The sequence below is a fragment of the Ambystoma mexicanum genome, chromosome 9 (genome assembly GCF_040938575.1).
Source record: "Ambystoma mexicanum isolate Mex_15411 chromosome 9, UKY_AmexF1_1, whole genome shotgun sequence".
In the NCBI taxonomy this organism is placed as follows: domain Eukaryota; kingdom Metazoa; phylum Chordata; class Amphibia; order Caudata; family Ambystomatidae; genus Ambystoma; species Ambystoma mexicanum.
The window spans coordinates 191,409,794-191,428,791 of NC_090931.1; the positions used below are offsets into that span (position 1 = coordinate 191,409,794).

Genomic DNA, 18,998 nt, shown 5'->3' on the forward strand with positions numbered 1-18,998 from the left:
GCTGGTGTTATGCTTGTGTCCATTTCTGAAAGCTTGCAGTTGGTTTCTCCGAGGTTCCCCATCCATTAGTTCCCTCTGCATTCTGGGTTTTCGACAATGTGGGGGAGGAAGCAGGAGGACACAGTAGCAATAGATGGGATGTGCATGGGATAGGACTTGGGACAACATATGTGCAACTGGGGGACGTCCGGCTGAACATTACGAAAAACGAGTAGAAGGGATATCATGAGACATGCAGCAGAAGAGGAGAGGACAATGGCTTTAATGTCATATGGACAGAAGACAGCTTCACGGAATGGGGATGGTACTGAATTGGATTCAGGGTGTCTGAGGTGGGCCATCACAGGACTGGAAAGGGAGAATGCTGGTACGGATGTTGGATGTCAAGAAAACCATAGGCTGATGGTCACAGGACAAGTTGAGGACCTCATGGGTACAGGAGGATGAACACCACCTGTACCAGGGGTGGAATTTCACTTGGGAGGCAGATGGGAGGCCAGGGAGTAAGAAATCAACTTCCACAGGGGCAGGTGGCAGAAGATCCTAGGTCCACGAGGCAGGAGGTCACGTGGACAGGAGGTGGGGCAGAAGGAGTGTGCTCATGCTACAGGGGTCGGATTTCCCAGGACAGAAGAACTGCTACAGGGTAAGATCCAGGATGTTCTGTGACCGGCATCTAGAGATCACGAGACATATGGGGTGGACTCGATGGGAAAAACCTGAACATCGTAGGTACAGCATACAAGACATCAGAGTACAGGTAGTGGGATGGTAAGAGTAAATGAAGAGAGTCGAACACTGGAATCCAAAGGAGTCCAGGCCATGAGGAAGTGCTCCTTGTCTTACCCAAACGTTTTCACAATGTAATAAAGGCACTTTTACTGTAGAAGACCAGCGGTTCCCTTTATAATTGACCTGACAGTTTACTGTCCTTGATGTGGGTCAGCCTTGAGAAGTGGGAGCAGGATAACCCATGGGCAGTATGGAAACCCACAGCAGCTACTCTCACCAGCCAAGTTTCCTAGTTCCATGTGTGGCACCTTGAGCTAGTCCTGATTTGTTTCCAATTGCATGCTGGAACGTGTAGTTTGGTTTTTCCCATTGTAATGGTGGGCCTACAATTCCCGGCATGCAGTGGGGAAAAACAGGACTGGACAGCTGCTGCAACTTGATATTGAAGGTGACTGATCATATTATCACGACTCGCATATCAGGGTTACATTTGGGCATAGCATTGTTCCGGTGGGCTTGGCAGGTAAAGGGTTTGAAATTGGTGGGAGCCATTGAGCTCCTGCTTGTAGTCTAGAAGAGCCTGGTTGGCTAGATACCAATAGCTACCAAGTGGTACGTTTTACTCGCCATGCCAACTGGTGCCATACCTTTGTGATACTACATCAATGTTTGTGAATGTGTACACAGGAACATTGGGCTAAAAAAGAGGCTAGGCTTTCAGTCGGTCAGTGTTCGCTGTGTGGGCCAGTCGTTGGCCAGGTGATTCAGCTACCCGTATTCGGTGAATACGAGTAGAACCATGATTTACAGTTCCCGAGCTTACCTGAACTAAACAAAACGTTTTATCATTGAAAACAAAATATTTGCTCGCTACATAAATAACATAAAAGCATTAAACTAACACCACTGGAGGCAGGGAAAGAAGATAATGGAAAAGGCCCACTGTACATTTAAGAAGAAAGAGGTCTAATTCCAAAAAGAGCTATTAAAATGTGCAGAATGTACTCTTGGGAGTTGAGTTTTTAGGTTTTGGAAGCATGGGTGGTCTCTGATGGTGAGTTTTGGGAAGCCCGGAGCTTGTGTGGCCAGTTCTGTCCTACTCGTTTTTACCCATGGTCTAGTAAAATTGCTAACCCTGTGATTTTCTTCTTTTTTGTGTCTCTGCTGTGGTCTCCCCGCACAGACGGCACCCCCCGGGTTACCTCGTCCTTCAGCGAGAAGGTGGTGAACCCCGGGGAGCAGTTCTCCCTGATGTGCACGGCCAAAGGTGCCCCCCCACCCACCATCACCTGGACCCTGGACGAGGAACCCATCCTGAAAGACAATGGGCACCGCAGCAACCAGTACACCATGTCGGACGGCACCACTGTGAGCCACATGAACGTGACCAGCCCGCAGATCAAGGACGGAGGCGTGTACCGCTGCGCCGCGCGCAACTCGGTGGGCAGTGCGGAGTACAAAGCGCGAATAAACGTAAGAGGTGCCTGTCCTACTTTAAATATCAGAATAGGATTGAATTCAGCTTGTTTGTAAACATACCCCATGACCCTTGACCCTGCATGCCCTTTCCATGTGTCTGCCCCACATGTTTGCTTTTCACCCAGAAATAATCAATGCCCGGAGAGTTGCCGTGTCCCTCATTTTTGCTCTCCGTGCATTTATTTTATTATATCTCGAATAGCATTCTCGAGAACGCTCCGGCCATGTGGCTACTTTTCCTGTGTTTATTTCGCGCCATTTTAATCTCCGGGGAGTAGGCTGTCCTCTGAGCGCCCGCCATTCCCCAGGCCTTACAGTAACTATCCAGCGTTTTAAACCACTTTTCGACTTCAGGCAGTACACCTGCCTACCTCTGCAACATCGACACACTTCATACATCTACCTCGAACTGAAGTGCTGCGCAATGCCTGCCTTTGCACTGCTTCTGCTCTTGGTCAGTTATGTTACCTGGGATTTGCATAAAGCACCTCGGTCACTTGCACAACCAGCTGATGGTTTATCTTGAAATGGGACTCCCACCCCACCTTGCATGACCCTGGCATATCTTTGCTCTTCCCGTGCTTGGTTTCTGCCCTCCAGTACTGATACTTGATCCGTGCAGCTGCAGCCCCGTCTTCACGCTCCTTATTTGTTCCCCCTTTTTATACCAAGTAGTAGCCGCCCCCACCCCTTGCCTGCAGATCTTATCTCTCTATATCATCTTATCTATACACCACCCACTGTTTTCTTTGTTTTTGATACATATTCATCTCCCCAAAGTACTGCTCTTCACGATCTGCATAACAATCCACCCGTGTCTTCTTTGCCCCTTCATCGCCAGTAAGTACTTGGCCCCACCAGTTGTGTGCCCCTTTGGTGGCAGAAGCAGCTTTTCGTGACAAGAGGGGTGAATAGCTCCTGAGGGGACACGAAATTTGTCAATGATTCATGGGCGAGTCCTCATGGATGGTGGAACAATGTCAGAGGGCTCAGGGGACGAGGGGTTTGCCCCCCCCAAAACATTCCATTTCATAGTACAATCTTTGAGAAAAATGTGTTAAGCCATACAATATACAGGTGGCTCCCTATAAGGACACATAAAACAATCCAGCAAATGTCATGTCACAATCGGTACACTACACACGAGCACTTCACACCATTTTCACGAGGCTGTGGCCAAAACCTATGTATGCCAGTAATGATCACTGTAAATCCCTTGCATGAAACTGCCCCCTAACCAATCTATGCCAGAAGTGGTCACTTTAAATCCCTTGCAGAAGGCTGTGACCACAATTCATGTATTCCAGTAACAGTCAATGTAAATGAGTTATATGAAGCTAAAGCCAGAATCTCTTTACCAGTAATGATCAATTTAAATCACATGCATGAAGCTGCTGCCACAACCTATGTATGCCAGAAGTGGTCACTGTAAATCCCTTGCATGAGGCTGCGGACAAAACCTATCCATGCCAGCAATGTTCACTGTAAATCCCTTAAATGGAGCTGCACTCACAATCCCTGTTTGCCCGTAAGGGTCACAGAACAGCGCATGCAAGAAGCTGCTGCCACTAACTATGTATGCTCGTAATGGTCACAGTAAACCACTTGCATGAGCCTGAATGAGGACACAACCTATCTACGCCACTGATGGTCACTGTAGGGTGGAAATTATCATGGCATTCCCCTCCATAGAAACCCTTGCACGCACACTCATACCCATGCCCAAACAGCAACGGCCTCAGACAACGGCTTGCTGGTGCCAACATATACATGCACACAGAGGTGCATGGACATAGTACGCCAAGAATAAATCCACAAGCATAGCACCGGCACACTCCAGAAGGCCTAGAACAACCGGGTCATACTGGTGCCACACAGCTAAGCAATGTGGTTGCTAAGCAACCTGGGGGGTGTGGTGAGAGCTGCGCCTCACACATCAGTATGCTTGCATTTGTTTTCACAAACATTGAAAAATTAGGGCTGGTGCTGATGGCAAGGGGGGGGCAAACCAGGCACAGTGGAAGAACCCAGAGAGTCAACAGACATCCCCCCCGCCCCGCCGCTGGTACCCTTCATGTGACCTAGCCAGTTCTCACCCTTCATAACAGAACTTACTACCCATCCCAGAATCTTTCTGCCATCTCGGGTCCCTTTTGATAACAAGCTAGCATGGTACCTCCCCTATGCATTCTGGCTACCGCTTCATTCTACTCTGCCATTCAACACCACCTTCCTATCCCCACCACCCACCTTAAAGAAGTCCAACCCCAGTGCACACAAGGGTCCTTAGTAGGGACTTCGATCAAGCACAAATTATGGAACCCTGGTAACAGAACTGCCCTAGGAAACCTAACTTCTGAAACCAGCTCAGGTAGAAGGGGGGCGGTGGGAATTCCAACATTCGACACAATCACAGCCTGGGAGAAATCCTCCCACCAGTGAGGGCAGGACTTGGGGAAACCCCTGCTACCAGCACCGACTCAGAGAAATCCCAATCCCAGCCAAAAGCACAGAATGAGGGAGCCTCTGACACAGGAATGCCACTGCAAACCAGTGGGAGTGTCTCTGACGCCATCGCACACAGAAGTAGCCCCTGACCCCATCATCAAAAGGGGGTGCAGAGAGGGGTCTTGAGACCAGATTAAAGTTTGTATTCCTGACACGGTACAGATTGACAGAAGCCCATTACTTTAGTCCCACCCCCCTCATGGGGACCCTCCCAAAATGTTTAACTTGTCTTCCTTGCTCATTCCTTTTTCTTTCCCTCTACTGGAGTGTTCAGCATCTGGACCCCCAACCCCGTCGCCTGAATCCGATCCTTCACTCTTTCCAGTCTCTTTCGCTCTACATTGTTCATTTTCAGTTTCACGTTTTCTCCCGTCACTAACGCCCTCTGAACCAGGTATGTTCTCCTCCTTACCTATGCCCCTCTCTTCTTATATTTAATCCCCGGTCATTGCAGATCGTGTGTCCATCTCCTGTTCTCCTTCGCTTTCACCTTCCCATACATACTCTGGGCACACACTTTCCAAGACCACTTACACAATAAACATTGACAGAAAAAAATAACACAACATCTGTCAAGATCACACCTTACCTTATGGCCAACAGGCGGATCGGAGTGTGGTTTGCAGTGACCTATCCCTTGGGCAGCCACCGTGACCCAGAAGATGCTACTAGATGCTTGGCTCTGCCCAGGAAATGCAGAGCCAATCCAGCTGGAGGAAAACCTCTGAAGGGGAAAAAAACCCACAGTCTGCAGCAAGGAAGATCCTTTAGAAGTGAGTTGCTGGCAAAAGATTCCACCCGATAAACTACGGTGTGAAGAGCTGAATGAATGATAGCTTGCAGGAAAGACTTGGCAAAGGAATGAAAGTACTGATGGTCTACATGTGCAGGAGGATTAGGCAAAAGAATAACCCCAAGAGGGTTCTATGATGATTGATGAGAGCGATATTGCAAGAGGATATGACAAGTTAGGCTCCAGGAGGAGAACAGAGTATCTGAGTGGGAACAGGAAGCGATAGTAGCGAAATGGCAGACCAGGAAAGGAAAAATAAAGGCACAGAGGAAGGAAGGAAGGAAGGCAGCTTGCAGAAGGAACACAGCGTTTTGCAACAACAAGCACAGCTGCAGCGCAAGGTTCACCGGTGATGGATCTGCCATATAGCTTCCTAGAATCTAGTTTTGGGTCTGTGACGTCACCACGTGGTGGTGCGTACAATGCGTATGCATTCAGCCATCTTGGAATGGGCGAGTGTGATGCCAATGTTGCCATAGGGACCACTGCCGGACCCCAGGGCTGCAACGGTGAGTCATGAGTCTCGGGGTCTACATTGACTCTTCCCTCAAATTAAACAGACATGTCCGCTCCATAGTCTCCTCTGCTGCCTACACAGCAAAACTGATTAGAGCTTGCAGACCATTTCTCTCCCTGCACAACTCCATCTCCCTGGCCAGAGCCTTGAAACTCTCCAGGATCGACTATTGCAATTCACGATTTGCAGGAACTAGCATGAGAAAGATCAAAAAATTACAAATTGTACAAAATAACGCTATTAGAGCAGCAGTGAATATCCCTTTCAACGATCACATTTCGTCCACTAGGAGGAACATCCCTTGGCTCCCAGTCAATGGCAGAATCAAATTTAAAATTCTTATGCTCACACACAAATGTATCTATAACAATGCACCTGCTTACCTAAGCAACTTGATCTGCAAGAATCAATCCAATAGACCGACCCGGTCTTTTACACAAACCTGCTCACCATACCTAGATACAGAAGACAAAGTAGGAGGTTCAAGCTAACCGGTGATTGCACCTAAAATGTGGAACGCACTCCCCATGCAACTCAGAAATGACACATCTTATTGATCTTTCAGAAAAAAGTTAAAAAGCTTACTATTTAGGCCAGACTTCCCCAGGCAGTCACTTGGCCACGTAGCCCTCAGCGCCAATACTGTTGACCTCACTACCGCTATGACAAACATGAAGCATACTCAACCGATGCAACAATAATTATCCTCTGAATGTATGCTTTTGAATGTGTAACTGTTGACTTCACTACCATGTAAATGTATTTCTCTCATGTAGAACTATAATCAATTGTAACCAACTTCTTGTGCCAGCGCCTGGTTGCCTTTGTGCACTCTACAAATGTATAAATAAATAAATGATGACATGCCCCTGTCCAAGCCGTGTTCCAGCAGGCTGCCAGGGGTAGGTGCAGTAGAATCTCCTGAGAATATGGGGGCATGCATATTACGAACAGGTTCCTATGTTCTTTCACTAGCAGGATAACCCTTCCAATGGATAAGGTACTGCAGTTGTCCCCGATTGTAACAGGAATCACATATATCCTCGATTTCGTACTCCAGAGCATCATCCAGGACAGCAGCTGGTGGCGGTTGTAGTCTTTTGCGTAGATCGGGAGCTTCAATGAAAGATTTGAGCAATGATGCACGGAACACTGAGTGTATCCTGTCCCAGTTGACGGGTAGGGCCAATTTGTTAGCAGCAGGATTGATGATTTTCATCATTTTGAATGGTCCATGGTAACTGGGCGAAAACTTGGAGATTCGAAGGCTTATCAGCAAATGCTGTGACAACAGCCATACCTGGTCTCCTTTCTTGTAAGTCAGAACTGCTGCGCGTTTACGGTCTGCAAAATGCTTAGTAGAAACCTGGGCTGTTTTTAGATTGTCCAGAGCAGTTTCCAGTGTTTCTATAAGAGCATGTGCGCTTTCTTTAGCAGATGGTACTTCAGTTCTGTATGTCAGGATGGAAACCGTAGGTGCAATAAAATTGACTCCGACGGGAATGATGGTAGGTATTGTTGTAGGAAAATTCAGCAATCTATAACACAGTGGCCCAGTTATCACAAGAGGCTGATGTAAAATACTGCAGGTACTGTTTGGTTTGATTAGTTCTTTCAATCAAACCATTTCCAGGGTTTTGCAGAAGGAAAACCAGAACCTGGAGGTATACTGGGGACCTAGATCAGAGATGATGTTGGATAGAATGTCAATAAGTCGGAAAAGGTGGATTACGAAAATGTTGCTAGTTTCTTTAAGGGTGGGGAGTTTTTTGTGTGGTACAAAATGAGCTAATCTGGAAAACATGTAAACCGTTACCATGATCACATTATTCCCTTTGGAGACTGGTAAATCCACAATAAAGTCTGTAGTGATGGTATGCCATGGTTGTGAAGATATTTCAGGTTGTGATTCTACCCATAGGTTTTCTAGACCCCTTTTGTGATTGAGCCCATACGGAACAGGAAGATGCATACAGAATTATGTCTGTGTCCATAGAGGGCCGCCAGAAATATTGTTTGATAATTTATTTGGTAGCTAGTCTACCACGATGTCCTGCAATATGAGAGTCAAGGCACATTCTTCAATTTGTATATCTTTGGTGGGCAGAAAAAGTTATTGACCAAAAAATAACAAGTCCATCTTTTTCCTGAGCCCTTGCTCTTTACTAGTTCCTCTTGAGGATTGTGAAGCAGGGTCGTCTTGACTCGCTGTAGGAAGGAATCCATAGTAGCAATAAAGATGTCAGGATCAAACATTTTAGTACCTTGATTGGTTGGTTCAATGCCGGGTAGATGACTGCGGGATAAGGCATCTGGTACTACGTTCTTAGAACACTGAATATGGGTGAAACCAAGGCCATAGTGATGCAAGAAATGGGCCCATCTTGCCTGACTACTATTTCTGCACTCGGATTCAAGTAGGTAGTGAAGATACCGATGGTCTGTACAAATCATTGTGGAGAACAGGGCTCACATAAGCAAGTGACTCCTGACATGCCAACTTTATAGCAAGAAGTTCCTTCTGTAGGACTGAATAATTTCTCTCAGATGGAGATAAGGTTTTTGAGAAGTATGCTATTGAATGTTCCTGTTGGTCATCTTGAATTTGTTTGAGCACAGCTCCCGTCGCTTGGTCTGAGAAATCTACCCAGAATAATTATTTTATTTATTTGTATAGGGCACAAAACCCAGAGGTATCTAGACGCTTAAACTTAAGAGATTGGTTGCAGTGCTTCGGGTTACAGAAAAGGAAGCGCAAGATGTGAATTACAACATTGTGGAATCATGCGAAGGTAATACATCATGCGCAAAGTGAAGTACATGGTGATCGCATCCATTGATCCTGACCCCATGATGCAGGGCGGCGGCGGCAGCAGCACACAGATACGAAAGTCAAATCACTGGGCAAATACATGGTGCCTACCTCATGTTGCAGGGTGGCAGCTGCACACAGATGTGAAAGTCAAATCAATGGGCAAGTACCTACCCATATTACATGGTGGCAGCAGCATGCAAATGCAAGAATTATTTAGGGGGTATGATCGGGCTTAGAAGAGTGGGGTGGGGGACACACACAGCATCACGGATGAACGGGGTGGGGCAGTTGGGAGCACACACAGCATCACAGGCGACCAAGGTTTGGGGGGCACACACTGCATCACAGGCGACCGGGTCACACACAGAATCACAGATGTACAGGGGTGGTGGTAAGCGTACGTGAAGCAGACAGAGGCCTTCGTAGTGGGCCTTCGAAGATTGGACCGGCTCCCGCCTCCCGGTTGCAGCAATTGGCTGATCAGGCCAAGGGCAACCAATGCGAGGGGGAACTGAGCCAGGCAGTGGAGAAGGCGCAAAGAGATCCTGATGCAGCCATCTTGGAAAGGCCGGGGCAGTATGGAAGTGTTGCATCAAACGCAAAAACAGGCGAAATTGCACTGAAAGAGCAGTTTGCGGCATAGATGCAGTAATCAAGATGTGCTCGAGAGCATTTGGAGCTTAAACGGAGCGAAAATCCAAATTGCAAATAGAATGCTGCACCAGTGTGCAATTGATTTCAGCTATTAACAGGGTTACCCTGTAATGGCTGATAGCGATGTCGTTGATAAGGGTTCATCCACAGTCATGATGCGGGGCACGGCACATCCGTCGATGACGAAGAGATGAGGAATGTAGGTTTTCTTAGCATTGGACTGAGAGAGGATAGGAGCTGAAGTGAAAATGGTTTTAAGTCGTTGGAAGGCAGAGGAGATGTTTTCATTCCAAGAGAAGGCCACATTTTTCTTCAATAACGGTGTAATGGGAAGAACGGCCTGAGAAAAGGCTGGAATGAATTTGAGATACAATTTTGCCAGACCCAAGAACCTCTGATGTCTTTAACAGAGCGAGGAGTAGGCCAGTCCATCACAGCCTCGATCTTTCGCGGATCCATAAAAATGCCCTTATTAGACAGTATATAACCCAAATAAGCGACCTCTGTGACTCCAAAGACACACTACTCTGGCTTCGCTTTGAGTTGGTTTATCTGTAAACGTCAGAGGACTTCAGCGACATGTCTGTTGATCTTCTTTTCTTTGGGAAAATACAAGGATATCGTCAAGACAGACGATCACTGAATGAAGCAGTAAATCCAAAAACAAATGATCAACAAACCTCTGAAACAGTGCTGGGGTATTAGCCAACCCAAAAGACATGACCCGGTACTGGTAGTGACCGAAGGGGGTGCGACAAGCAGTCTTCCATTCGTCGGCTTTTTTGATTCGCACAAGATGGTAAGCACCCCGAAGGTCAAGTTTGGTAAATATTGTAGCCGTCTTCACTGCCTACAGTATGTCCTGTATTAATGGTAGAGGATATTTGTCTTTTTAGGTGATCTCGTTCTGACCACGATAGTCTATACATGGTCTAAGCTCTGAAGTGTCCTTCTTTGACACAAAAATCAATGAAGCCCCTGCAGAAGATTTAGATTCCATGATTAAACCATTGCCAATATTTTCCTGCAAATAAGCCCACAATGTTCATTTTGCTTAGGAGAGCAGATAAACATGCGATTGAATAGGACCTCAGTGTTGGGCAATAAATCGATAGAGCAACAATCGATAGAGCAACCCTCAGGTCTGTGTGGTGGCAGGGACTGATCTTATCATTTTCAAACACTGAGACGAAATCTTGATATTCCTGGGGTATCAAAGAATGTATGGAAGGAGCAGATTCAGTTTCAGTCGGTGGAAGTTAAAAACTGACAGCAGTATTCCCTGTAGATAGGCAAGTGGTGACACAATGCTCTGAGCCCAGAAACACTGTGTGTGCCTTCCAGTTTATATATGGATTGTGTTCCTCCAGCCTGGGCATTTCCAATATAATGGGATTGGTGGTCATCTGTATGAGATCAAAGGATTTGGTTACTTGATGGTGATGGAAAAACAATTGGAGAAGTGTTATGTTAGCCACGATAGACCCGGCCTCTAGAAGTCGTCCATCTTCTCCTAGAACAGGCATAGCAATGGGCTTCTCTTGTGTGGTTATTCCTCTGGCTTTTGCCCACGGTAGATCCATAAAAATACCAGCTGCTCCTGAATCCCCCAAAGCAGTGGCTTCAGTTTTACCAGATGAGGGCAGCACAAGAACAAAACGTAACACCAGTAAAGTAGAGATCTTGGCAAGTCCAGTATTGAAAAAGGGATTCTGTGTGTACTCCTGAACCAACATCCCTCCTAAGGTTGGGAGTAAGCGTTTCCCAAACGCCTAGGTGGGGTTAAGGGACAAAAGCATAGTAGATATTCTGCCGAACCACAATACATACATAATCCCTTTTGTTCTTGGAGGCGTTCTTTCCTCATCGGTGAGCGGACCCCTGGTAGCGCCTATTTGCATAGGTTCTGATTGGTAGTTTTCCCTCGGGACAGGTACTGAGATGGAACATACCGGATTCTTGTTCTTTCTTTTTACCGATCTGCATTCATGCAGCCTGAAATCAATGTGTAAAATGAGTTTTACAAGCTCATCAAAGGTTCAAGGGCGAGGTACACAAGCAATTTCACCCTTGAGATCTTCAATGAGTCCTCTACGGAACAAAGTAAAGCAAGCCTCCTCCAGCCATCTTGTGGCCTGTGCTATTTGTTTAAATTATGTAACATATGTGAGCGTGTCCATAGAACCTTGGACCAGATCCAACAAGAATTCTTGGCTAGTGTTGATCAACTCAGAGCGATCAAACATGCCTCTAAATGCAGTAACAAAACCTGCCTAGTTGTCCAAAGGAGGGTTGCCAGCCACAACAAGGAGTTGCCCAAGCCAAGGCACTACCGGAGAGATGACAGACCAAAAACCCCACGTTGGAGAGCTCGGAAGGAAATGAATTTCGTCTGAAGGAAAACGCCACTCAACATGTGTCTAAGAATGTTTACCTTCTTGGGATCCCCTTGTTATTTGTCAATCATGGTGGAGGGTGGTATGACAGCAGGAGCCACATCATAAGATATTAAGGCCTGACGTAGTTGTGTATTCTCCATTGCATCTCATTCGTAAATCCCAGGACAGTATTAATCAATTCTTGTAATTTGATCCATTTGTTCTTGATCTTTGAGGGGTTGCAACCTGTCAAGATCACGCCTTACATTATGGTCAATAGGCAGATTGGAGTGTGGTTTGTGGAGACATATCCCCTGGGCAGCCAACGTGACCCTGAACATGCTACCAGATGCCCAGGGAATGCAGAGCCAATCCATCGGGAGAAAAACCCCAGAAAGGGAAAAAACTTGCAGTCTGTAGCCAGGAAGATCCTTTAGAAGTGAGTTGCTGGCGAAGGATTCCAGCAGATGAACTACAGTGTAAAGAGCTGAATGAATGATAGATCGTAGGCAAGACTTGGCAAAGGAATTCTCCCAAGGAAGGGAATAAAGTACTGATGGTGAACATGTGCAGGAGGATTAGACAAAAGAATAACCCCAAGAGGGTTCTATGATGATGAGAGCGACATTGCAGGAGGATATGACAAGTTAGGCTCCAGGAGGAGAGCGGAATATCCGAGAGGGAACAGGAGGCAGTATTAGTGAAATGGAAGACCAGGAAAGGAAAAATAAGGAAGGCACAGAGGAAGGAATGAAGGCAGCTTACCGAAAGACTAATACAACGTTTTGCAAACAAGCACAGTGCTGGGTCCGTGACGTCAAATGCATACGCTTTCGGCCATCTTGCAATGGGCAAACGCTAGGCTAACATTGCATAGGGACCATTGATGGGCCACAGCAATGAGTCATGACAACATCCCTACCCCAACGGTCGCAGCAGATTTTCCAGAGTCTGATTTCTGAAATGGGAAAAATGCATACAATTTCTTTAGTCCGTTAATTATAAAGGGATGGGGGGGATCGCTCAGGGGTAATGTGCTCACTTTGAGAACACGATAATGCCATGCAGCATGTGCTCTTCTAAGGGCTTAGAAGCGGAGTAGTCCGGCATTAAGCATGACAAATGGCCAATGATGATTATAAAACATACCTATAATTATTCACAAAACATAGCAAAAATCAAATCAAATGACACAAGACTATTGTCTAATACCAGGTTGGAATGGTTGAGAGGAAGTACAGGTCCACGGTTAATGGAGAAACTAACACCTTGAGGACAGTCAGCAAGGAGAAGTGAGGAGATAACGTTCTAATGCAAGCACATAACCGAGTCAGCTGTTGACTCTCATGCCCAAAGATACAGAAGTACAAAACATATTAAAGAGGATGATCCCAGACACCTTCCCCTGAATAGACTGTAGAGCGAAAGAAGAAGAAAAAGGCAGCAGGTTTTATTAGATTGACAGCAAAATATAATTGATCAGCAGACATATTTTATGAAATGGCAATATGGGTGTGTGGTCCTAGGCAGAGGCCCACTTGCTAATCATATATCAGAAACCATGCTGGGAAAGCTTTAACCACAGCATTACTTCAAGACCCACTCCCCCAGACCACTTAACACTTTAATATTAATGTGAAGAGCCAAGCTACAATGAGACCATCATCCCAAAGAGGCGTCTCTCAACCTACCAAGAATCCAGGCCCAATACTGCTTCATAAAGATTAATTAGGAAGAAATGCTACCCCAGATGTAAAAGGTGGCCACCATCCGAGGCCATTAGAGCTCGCTTCAAGTCAATCAACCCGTGCCTGATCGTGCGAAAAACCTTCTGCCCTGCAAAACCTATCCATGTCAGGTTGAGCTTCTCCATTGACTTTTCCACTGCTCTGGCACATCTTGCACCCTCCATTCAGAACTACAAATGATCGCAGACCATATAAATGTTGTCTTGGGCAAGCATTTCAACAGGGTTCGGATAGAATTCATGTTTGCTTTCAGTTCTGCACGTCACAAGACCGGCAAGTAACTTCCACCCAAGTGGATAATCAGTGTGTCGGAGTGTTTTTTTTCTAGTTGTTCCCATCTAATGCCTGGTTTGCACCCCTACGTGATACTGGTGTTGCAGATCCTCTGCACTCTTCGCTTCTCATGGAACACTGCCAAGTTCCAAAGTGCTAAGCCACGTGGATGCCTACTTCTATAAATGCAGAATTATTGATTGAAGGCTGGTGATTTTTTTCAATCCGAGGAGGTGTAAATGTTTCCCTCAAATAAGTGAAAGTGACCGTGCGTAGCCCTGAGAGAAAATTGTGAATTATTGGTTAAAATTGTGCATTATACAGCACACTTTCTGCGAAGAATTGGGTACAAAGGCAGACAGTAGGTTTTATAGGGAAACTTGGGATGCAAGTCATTAACAGTGCAGAGGAGCATTTCCCCAACACATTTTAATGATGCCTTTCCACACAATATATGCAAGTGCAAAAAACATTTTCATGCTGGCTGTGCCGATATATTTCCATGCTGGTTGCATGTATGCAAATATTCATGTACAATAACATACTCATGTTTGTTTTGTGCATAATGCCAGTAATGATACTATAGGAAAACATGTCCAAGCTAGCTCTGCCGCTATATGCCAGTATCTCCATGTAAGAACATACTCCTGTTCGCTTTTCCATTAAAAATGCATGCCACAATAAGAAAACATATCCAAACTGGCTGCACCAATCTAGGCCAGTCTAGACACGTAATAACACGTGTTGGCATTTTTACTCCCCATCAAGGGTAAAGCAATGTCCACATTAAGAAAATATAGCTAGCCTAGCTGCACCAAAATATGCAGTCTATCCATGTAATAACACTTATATTTACTTTATCATAGATGCCCGGTAAAGAATGCGGTGGCATACACATTAAGGCATTTTACATAAATTTGCTGCACCAAAATATGCCAGTCTAGCCACGTAATGACAATTACCATGCTTGCTTTATCATAGATAGCCACTAAAAAATGCCATGATATGCCATGCTGGTATCCACCCCCCTTACAAAAATCAGTGCACTGGTCCACATTTTCGGACTCATTCAAATGGGCACCTATACACTCACTCATTCAATCATACACACATAACCTACATTTAAATAAAGTTCTTTGCGACCCAGTCTGAACTCTATTCCTTGATGCCTTCCGCGAATGCCCTCTGGCTCCCGAGTGCAAGAACAGAACCAGGAAGCATAGAGAGCTTCCTGGTCCCTGCACATGTGTGGAGGAGCAGGAGCTTACTGTCCGCCATTCCCATGGCAGTCTAAATGTGTGGGGAGGCGCACGGGCATCCATTATGCACATTGAGACGTGCAGTTCCTCAGCCTGCAACCCCAATGGTCCATGCAAGGCTGGGGAAGCAAAAGGCCCCTGGAATAGCATGGACCATTGGACATGCATGCTGGGGAACAGAAACTGTCAAAGGGAAATGGTTTCCCTTTGACAGTTAAAGCCAGCCTAGGAGTGCTCCCTCGGCTGCAGTAACCAGCTGAGGGACTGCTCAGTGTTTTTTACTTGAGTGGCTGAGCTGGTCCAGAATGGGTGTACTGGCATGTACCCTGCAGTCACCCGTTATAAACAAGCCGGCCCAGTAAGTATTATCGGGATAGACGCAACTAAAGACTGAAAATAACTCTGGGGGGGAAAATTGGGGTTCTATGAGGCTCAAGTCTAATGGGATACAACTGGAACAGTATCTTCAATATTGGAGAATAGTGGACTACAAACCAGTCTGCAACACCAACTGCTGAAAACATGTATGTTAAGGTAATTTCCAAACAAGTCAGTAATAGAAAGTGAAGAAGAGTCCTGAACATACTCAGCTGCTCTGTCCTCATTTGTCTTTTGTATATTCCTCTTATTTCTTTAATGTTTCCCCACTCTGCATACTTATTTCCACCACCCTCCCTGCCGTGCGTCTCATCTGTGGTTGCATGGAACTGTCTTGTGTGAACTTCGATGTGAGCAGCTGGTCCCTCCTAATGTTCCGTTCTGTATTGGACCGCTCTGTAGATGCATACGGAGACCAATGATGGCCCGTTGTCACACTGAAGGTACAGTATACATCGCTTATAGATGCTCCCAGACCTGCTTCACGTGGAACAACCGTAGAAAGGATGTGGCATCCCATTCCTAAGAACCTTACAGTGCATGTCTTGTGCACGGTATGCCTACAATGTAGCTCAAATTTACCTCCGTACAGTGCTGTCTATATGCAACCCTGTTCAGAGCACCAGCAGTGTTCTCAGATCACTTTCTGCAACGTAACTCTGTACTGAAGTGCATTTGTAGCCCCCCCCCCCGAGTGAACCTCCATTGCACAGTATTCTCATGATACTTGAAGTACAACTCTAGAGTAGTTTACAACTAAGCAGTGTGTCGGCAGAATACCCCCTTATCATTCAGCCTATCAGCAGTCTAATTCAGAACTGTGGAGTATATCTGCAATATAAATCGTATAACATCAGTTTAGTGCAGTTCTGCAAAGTGTACCTGCAGTATGACAGTGTCTATAGTGCAGGCATATTGCAGGTACAGCGTTCCTTACCAAAATGCGGTTTATTGCAGTATTGAACACCTTATAATATCTGCACTGTACCACCAGTGTACCGCGGTTCTGTGCAGTGTATGTGTAAGTTAACTCCAGGCTCGGACGGGTCTATAAAGCAATGCCCGAACCAAAAACGCAAAATGCTAGTGTGGGCCAGTTTTTGAGGTCAAAGTGGGACCGTTTTTTGGCCCATGTGGGCCAGTTAGATAAGTTACTTCAGCATGGGGACCAGTGTTACTGAATGTGTATGCTTTAAAATGCACAATTTACATCACGTTTTATTAAAACCTTCCCCTCTGGGTACTACTCAAACAGTCTCTCACAAAAGGAATGAATAGCCATTCATAACTGCGGACACTTTTTCATTGGTGCCTGAGATCATTGTATGCCCCAGTTTGACCCTGGTTTACTCTACTGTGCTACAGTCCTACAGAGTATACCAGAGTGTATTTGAGAATTGCATGTGCAGTATACATCAAATCTGCAACATGCATCATGTGTACAACAGTTGTGACAAGGCACTTAATGAGTCCAAGACTCAGGAGGATAGCTCAGTGGCAACCTGCTCGCCTTGGAATCAAGACTACACGAAGCAACACAGGTTCGATCCCCGGGTTCGCGCTTAGAAACCTCTGGGTATTTAAGTGCATTATAAATATGCAACTAAGACAACAAAAACTAAAAAAAAAATCTGTAACAGTGCCTCGATGCCCCCGGGCTGTGTGAGTGCTTTCAAAATGCAAATAAATAAACAAGACAAATCCAACGAGTGTCCATTGTTACTATAAAACCTTTTTTTCCCTTCTTCAAAACAGGCAATTTGCACATAGTCTAGGTGGGCTCCCACCTCTCTAGCCCAATCTCTATTAAAACAGGTTGTATTGCAGAGCCAATTCACTCGAGCCAGGGTACCCCCTACTGCCTGATCTAGCCCTGTCCTAGGGAGGGCCTAAAGGCCATGGCATTATCCCTTTTAATCCCTCAGGGTCTCCCTAGGTGGCCTAGCAGGGTAGTCTGATTGTCCTGGCGCAGTTTTCCTCGAAGTGACCTCCCTCCAACTCTTCCTGTCTCCTCTCCCTACACCTCTCTCCCTCTCTCAGGCATTCACCCACTCTCTCTCTCTACCCACACGGTCTCCTGCTCTTATCGCTCTCTCTCCCTTCTCGCATACACTCTCCAGCGCCCTCCTGATCTCTGTACACTCCTCTGAACTCTCTCGCTCCCACTGACACCTGTCTCTACTCTCCAGCGTTATCCTCACCTATCCACTATCCTCCAATTCTTACTCCTCGCAACAATACGCTGCCTCAGCTCTCCTTCACCCAACCCATAATCTCCCTCCAAAATGCTCTCCAACCACTCTCCCATTCACACTGTTACTACCCCTGTTTCACCCAAACGCCTTACCGCCTCTCTGTAAACATTCCAAAGTCCCCACCACCTGCTACACCCTCCTCTCTGGTCTTTTGGTCAGCTACTCTGACTTCACACATACATCTCACTGTCAACCGACACTGCTGGCTTTATATAGTCTTCTTCCTTTCTAGAAGCGTATCTCTGCTTCCGTTGGGGACTCGAGTCTGCTGATTCCAGGGGCAAATATGTCTCGGCTATCTCCTTTTGGGACAAGATTTCCTCTGTGAGTGTTGATATGGACTTTTAGCCATGCCCCATCTTTCCATTTGGCCACTGTGGTTGTTTATTAAGTCTTTTTCTACAAAGGTTTTGGGGAGGATTCCCTGGTCTCCCCTAGTGCTGGCCAGCTCCTCCTCTGTTACTACCCTTCTTCTCCCCTAAATCCAGTCTGGGGGTTGCAGGGTGGGTGTTTGGTCACCGATTCAACTCCTCAATGGAGAGGCCTAGTCCATTCACATTTAGGTAACCAGTTAATTCCTCCTGTCCCCGCATAGGCACTCTTGTCCAATCTTGGTTTCAGGACCCCTCATGTATAGACAATCTCCTGAATGTAAGGACTTTTGATCCACAGACCCTTTATAATGTGTGATTGCCTGCCTCTACTCCTGGCCCACAGATCCCACATTAATGTATGGATGCTCACCTCTGGGGCCTGACCCTGAGTCAACCTAACGTGCCCTTGTCCTGTTCTCTCCTCCCTAGGTCCCCCAAGCATCCGCACGATGAAGAACATCACAGCCGTGGCCGGACGGGACACCTTTATCCACTGCCGGGTCATCGGCTACCCTTACTACTCCATCAAGTGGCTGAAGGACGCTCTACTGCTGCCCGATAACCACCGGCAAGTGGTCTTCGAGAACGGAACCCTCAAGCTGGTGGACGTCCAGAAGGGCATGGATGAGGGCGAGTACCTGTGCAGCGTACTCATCCAACCTCAGCTGTCCATTAGTGAAAGTGTATACGTCACCGTGAAAGGTACAGGGTGGGTGCGTGTGGCATTAACTTGGATACCGAAGATGAGTTTGTGTCAAGAGCATTCTTCCAATGTGTTCACTGTCATGTCCTGTCTGGGCGCTGGTGGTCCTTCAGCTGTGCCTTTCTTCAGGCT

At 46.4% G+C, this 18,998-nt stretch overlaps 1 protein-coding gene across 3 annotated transcripts in view; it reads left to right on the top strand.

Moving 5' to 3' along the window:
* Positions 1–18,998, top strand: part of DSCAML1 (DS cell adhesion molecule like 1) — an 866,449-nt gene that overhangs the window by 506,377 nt on the left and 341,074 nt on the right. The window contains exons 7-8 of one of the 3 annotated variants that reach the window (XM_069614464.1): positions 1,916–2,212; positions 18,593–18,872. In XM_069614464.1, the coding sequence (XP_069470565.1) occupies positions 1,916–2,212; positions 18,593–18,872 (577 nt within the window). Of the gene's footprint in view, positions 1–1,915; positions 2,213–18,592; positions 18,873–18,998 lie in introns of those variants that run through there. The other 2 variants (XM_069614465.1, XM_069614463.1) reach the window with 2 other exon arrangements.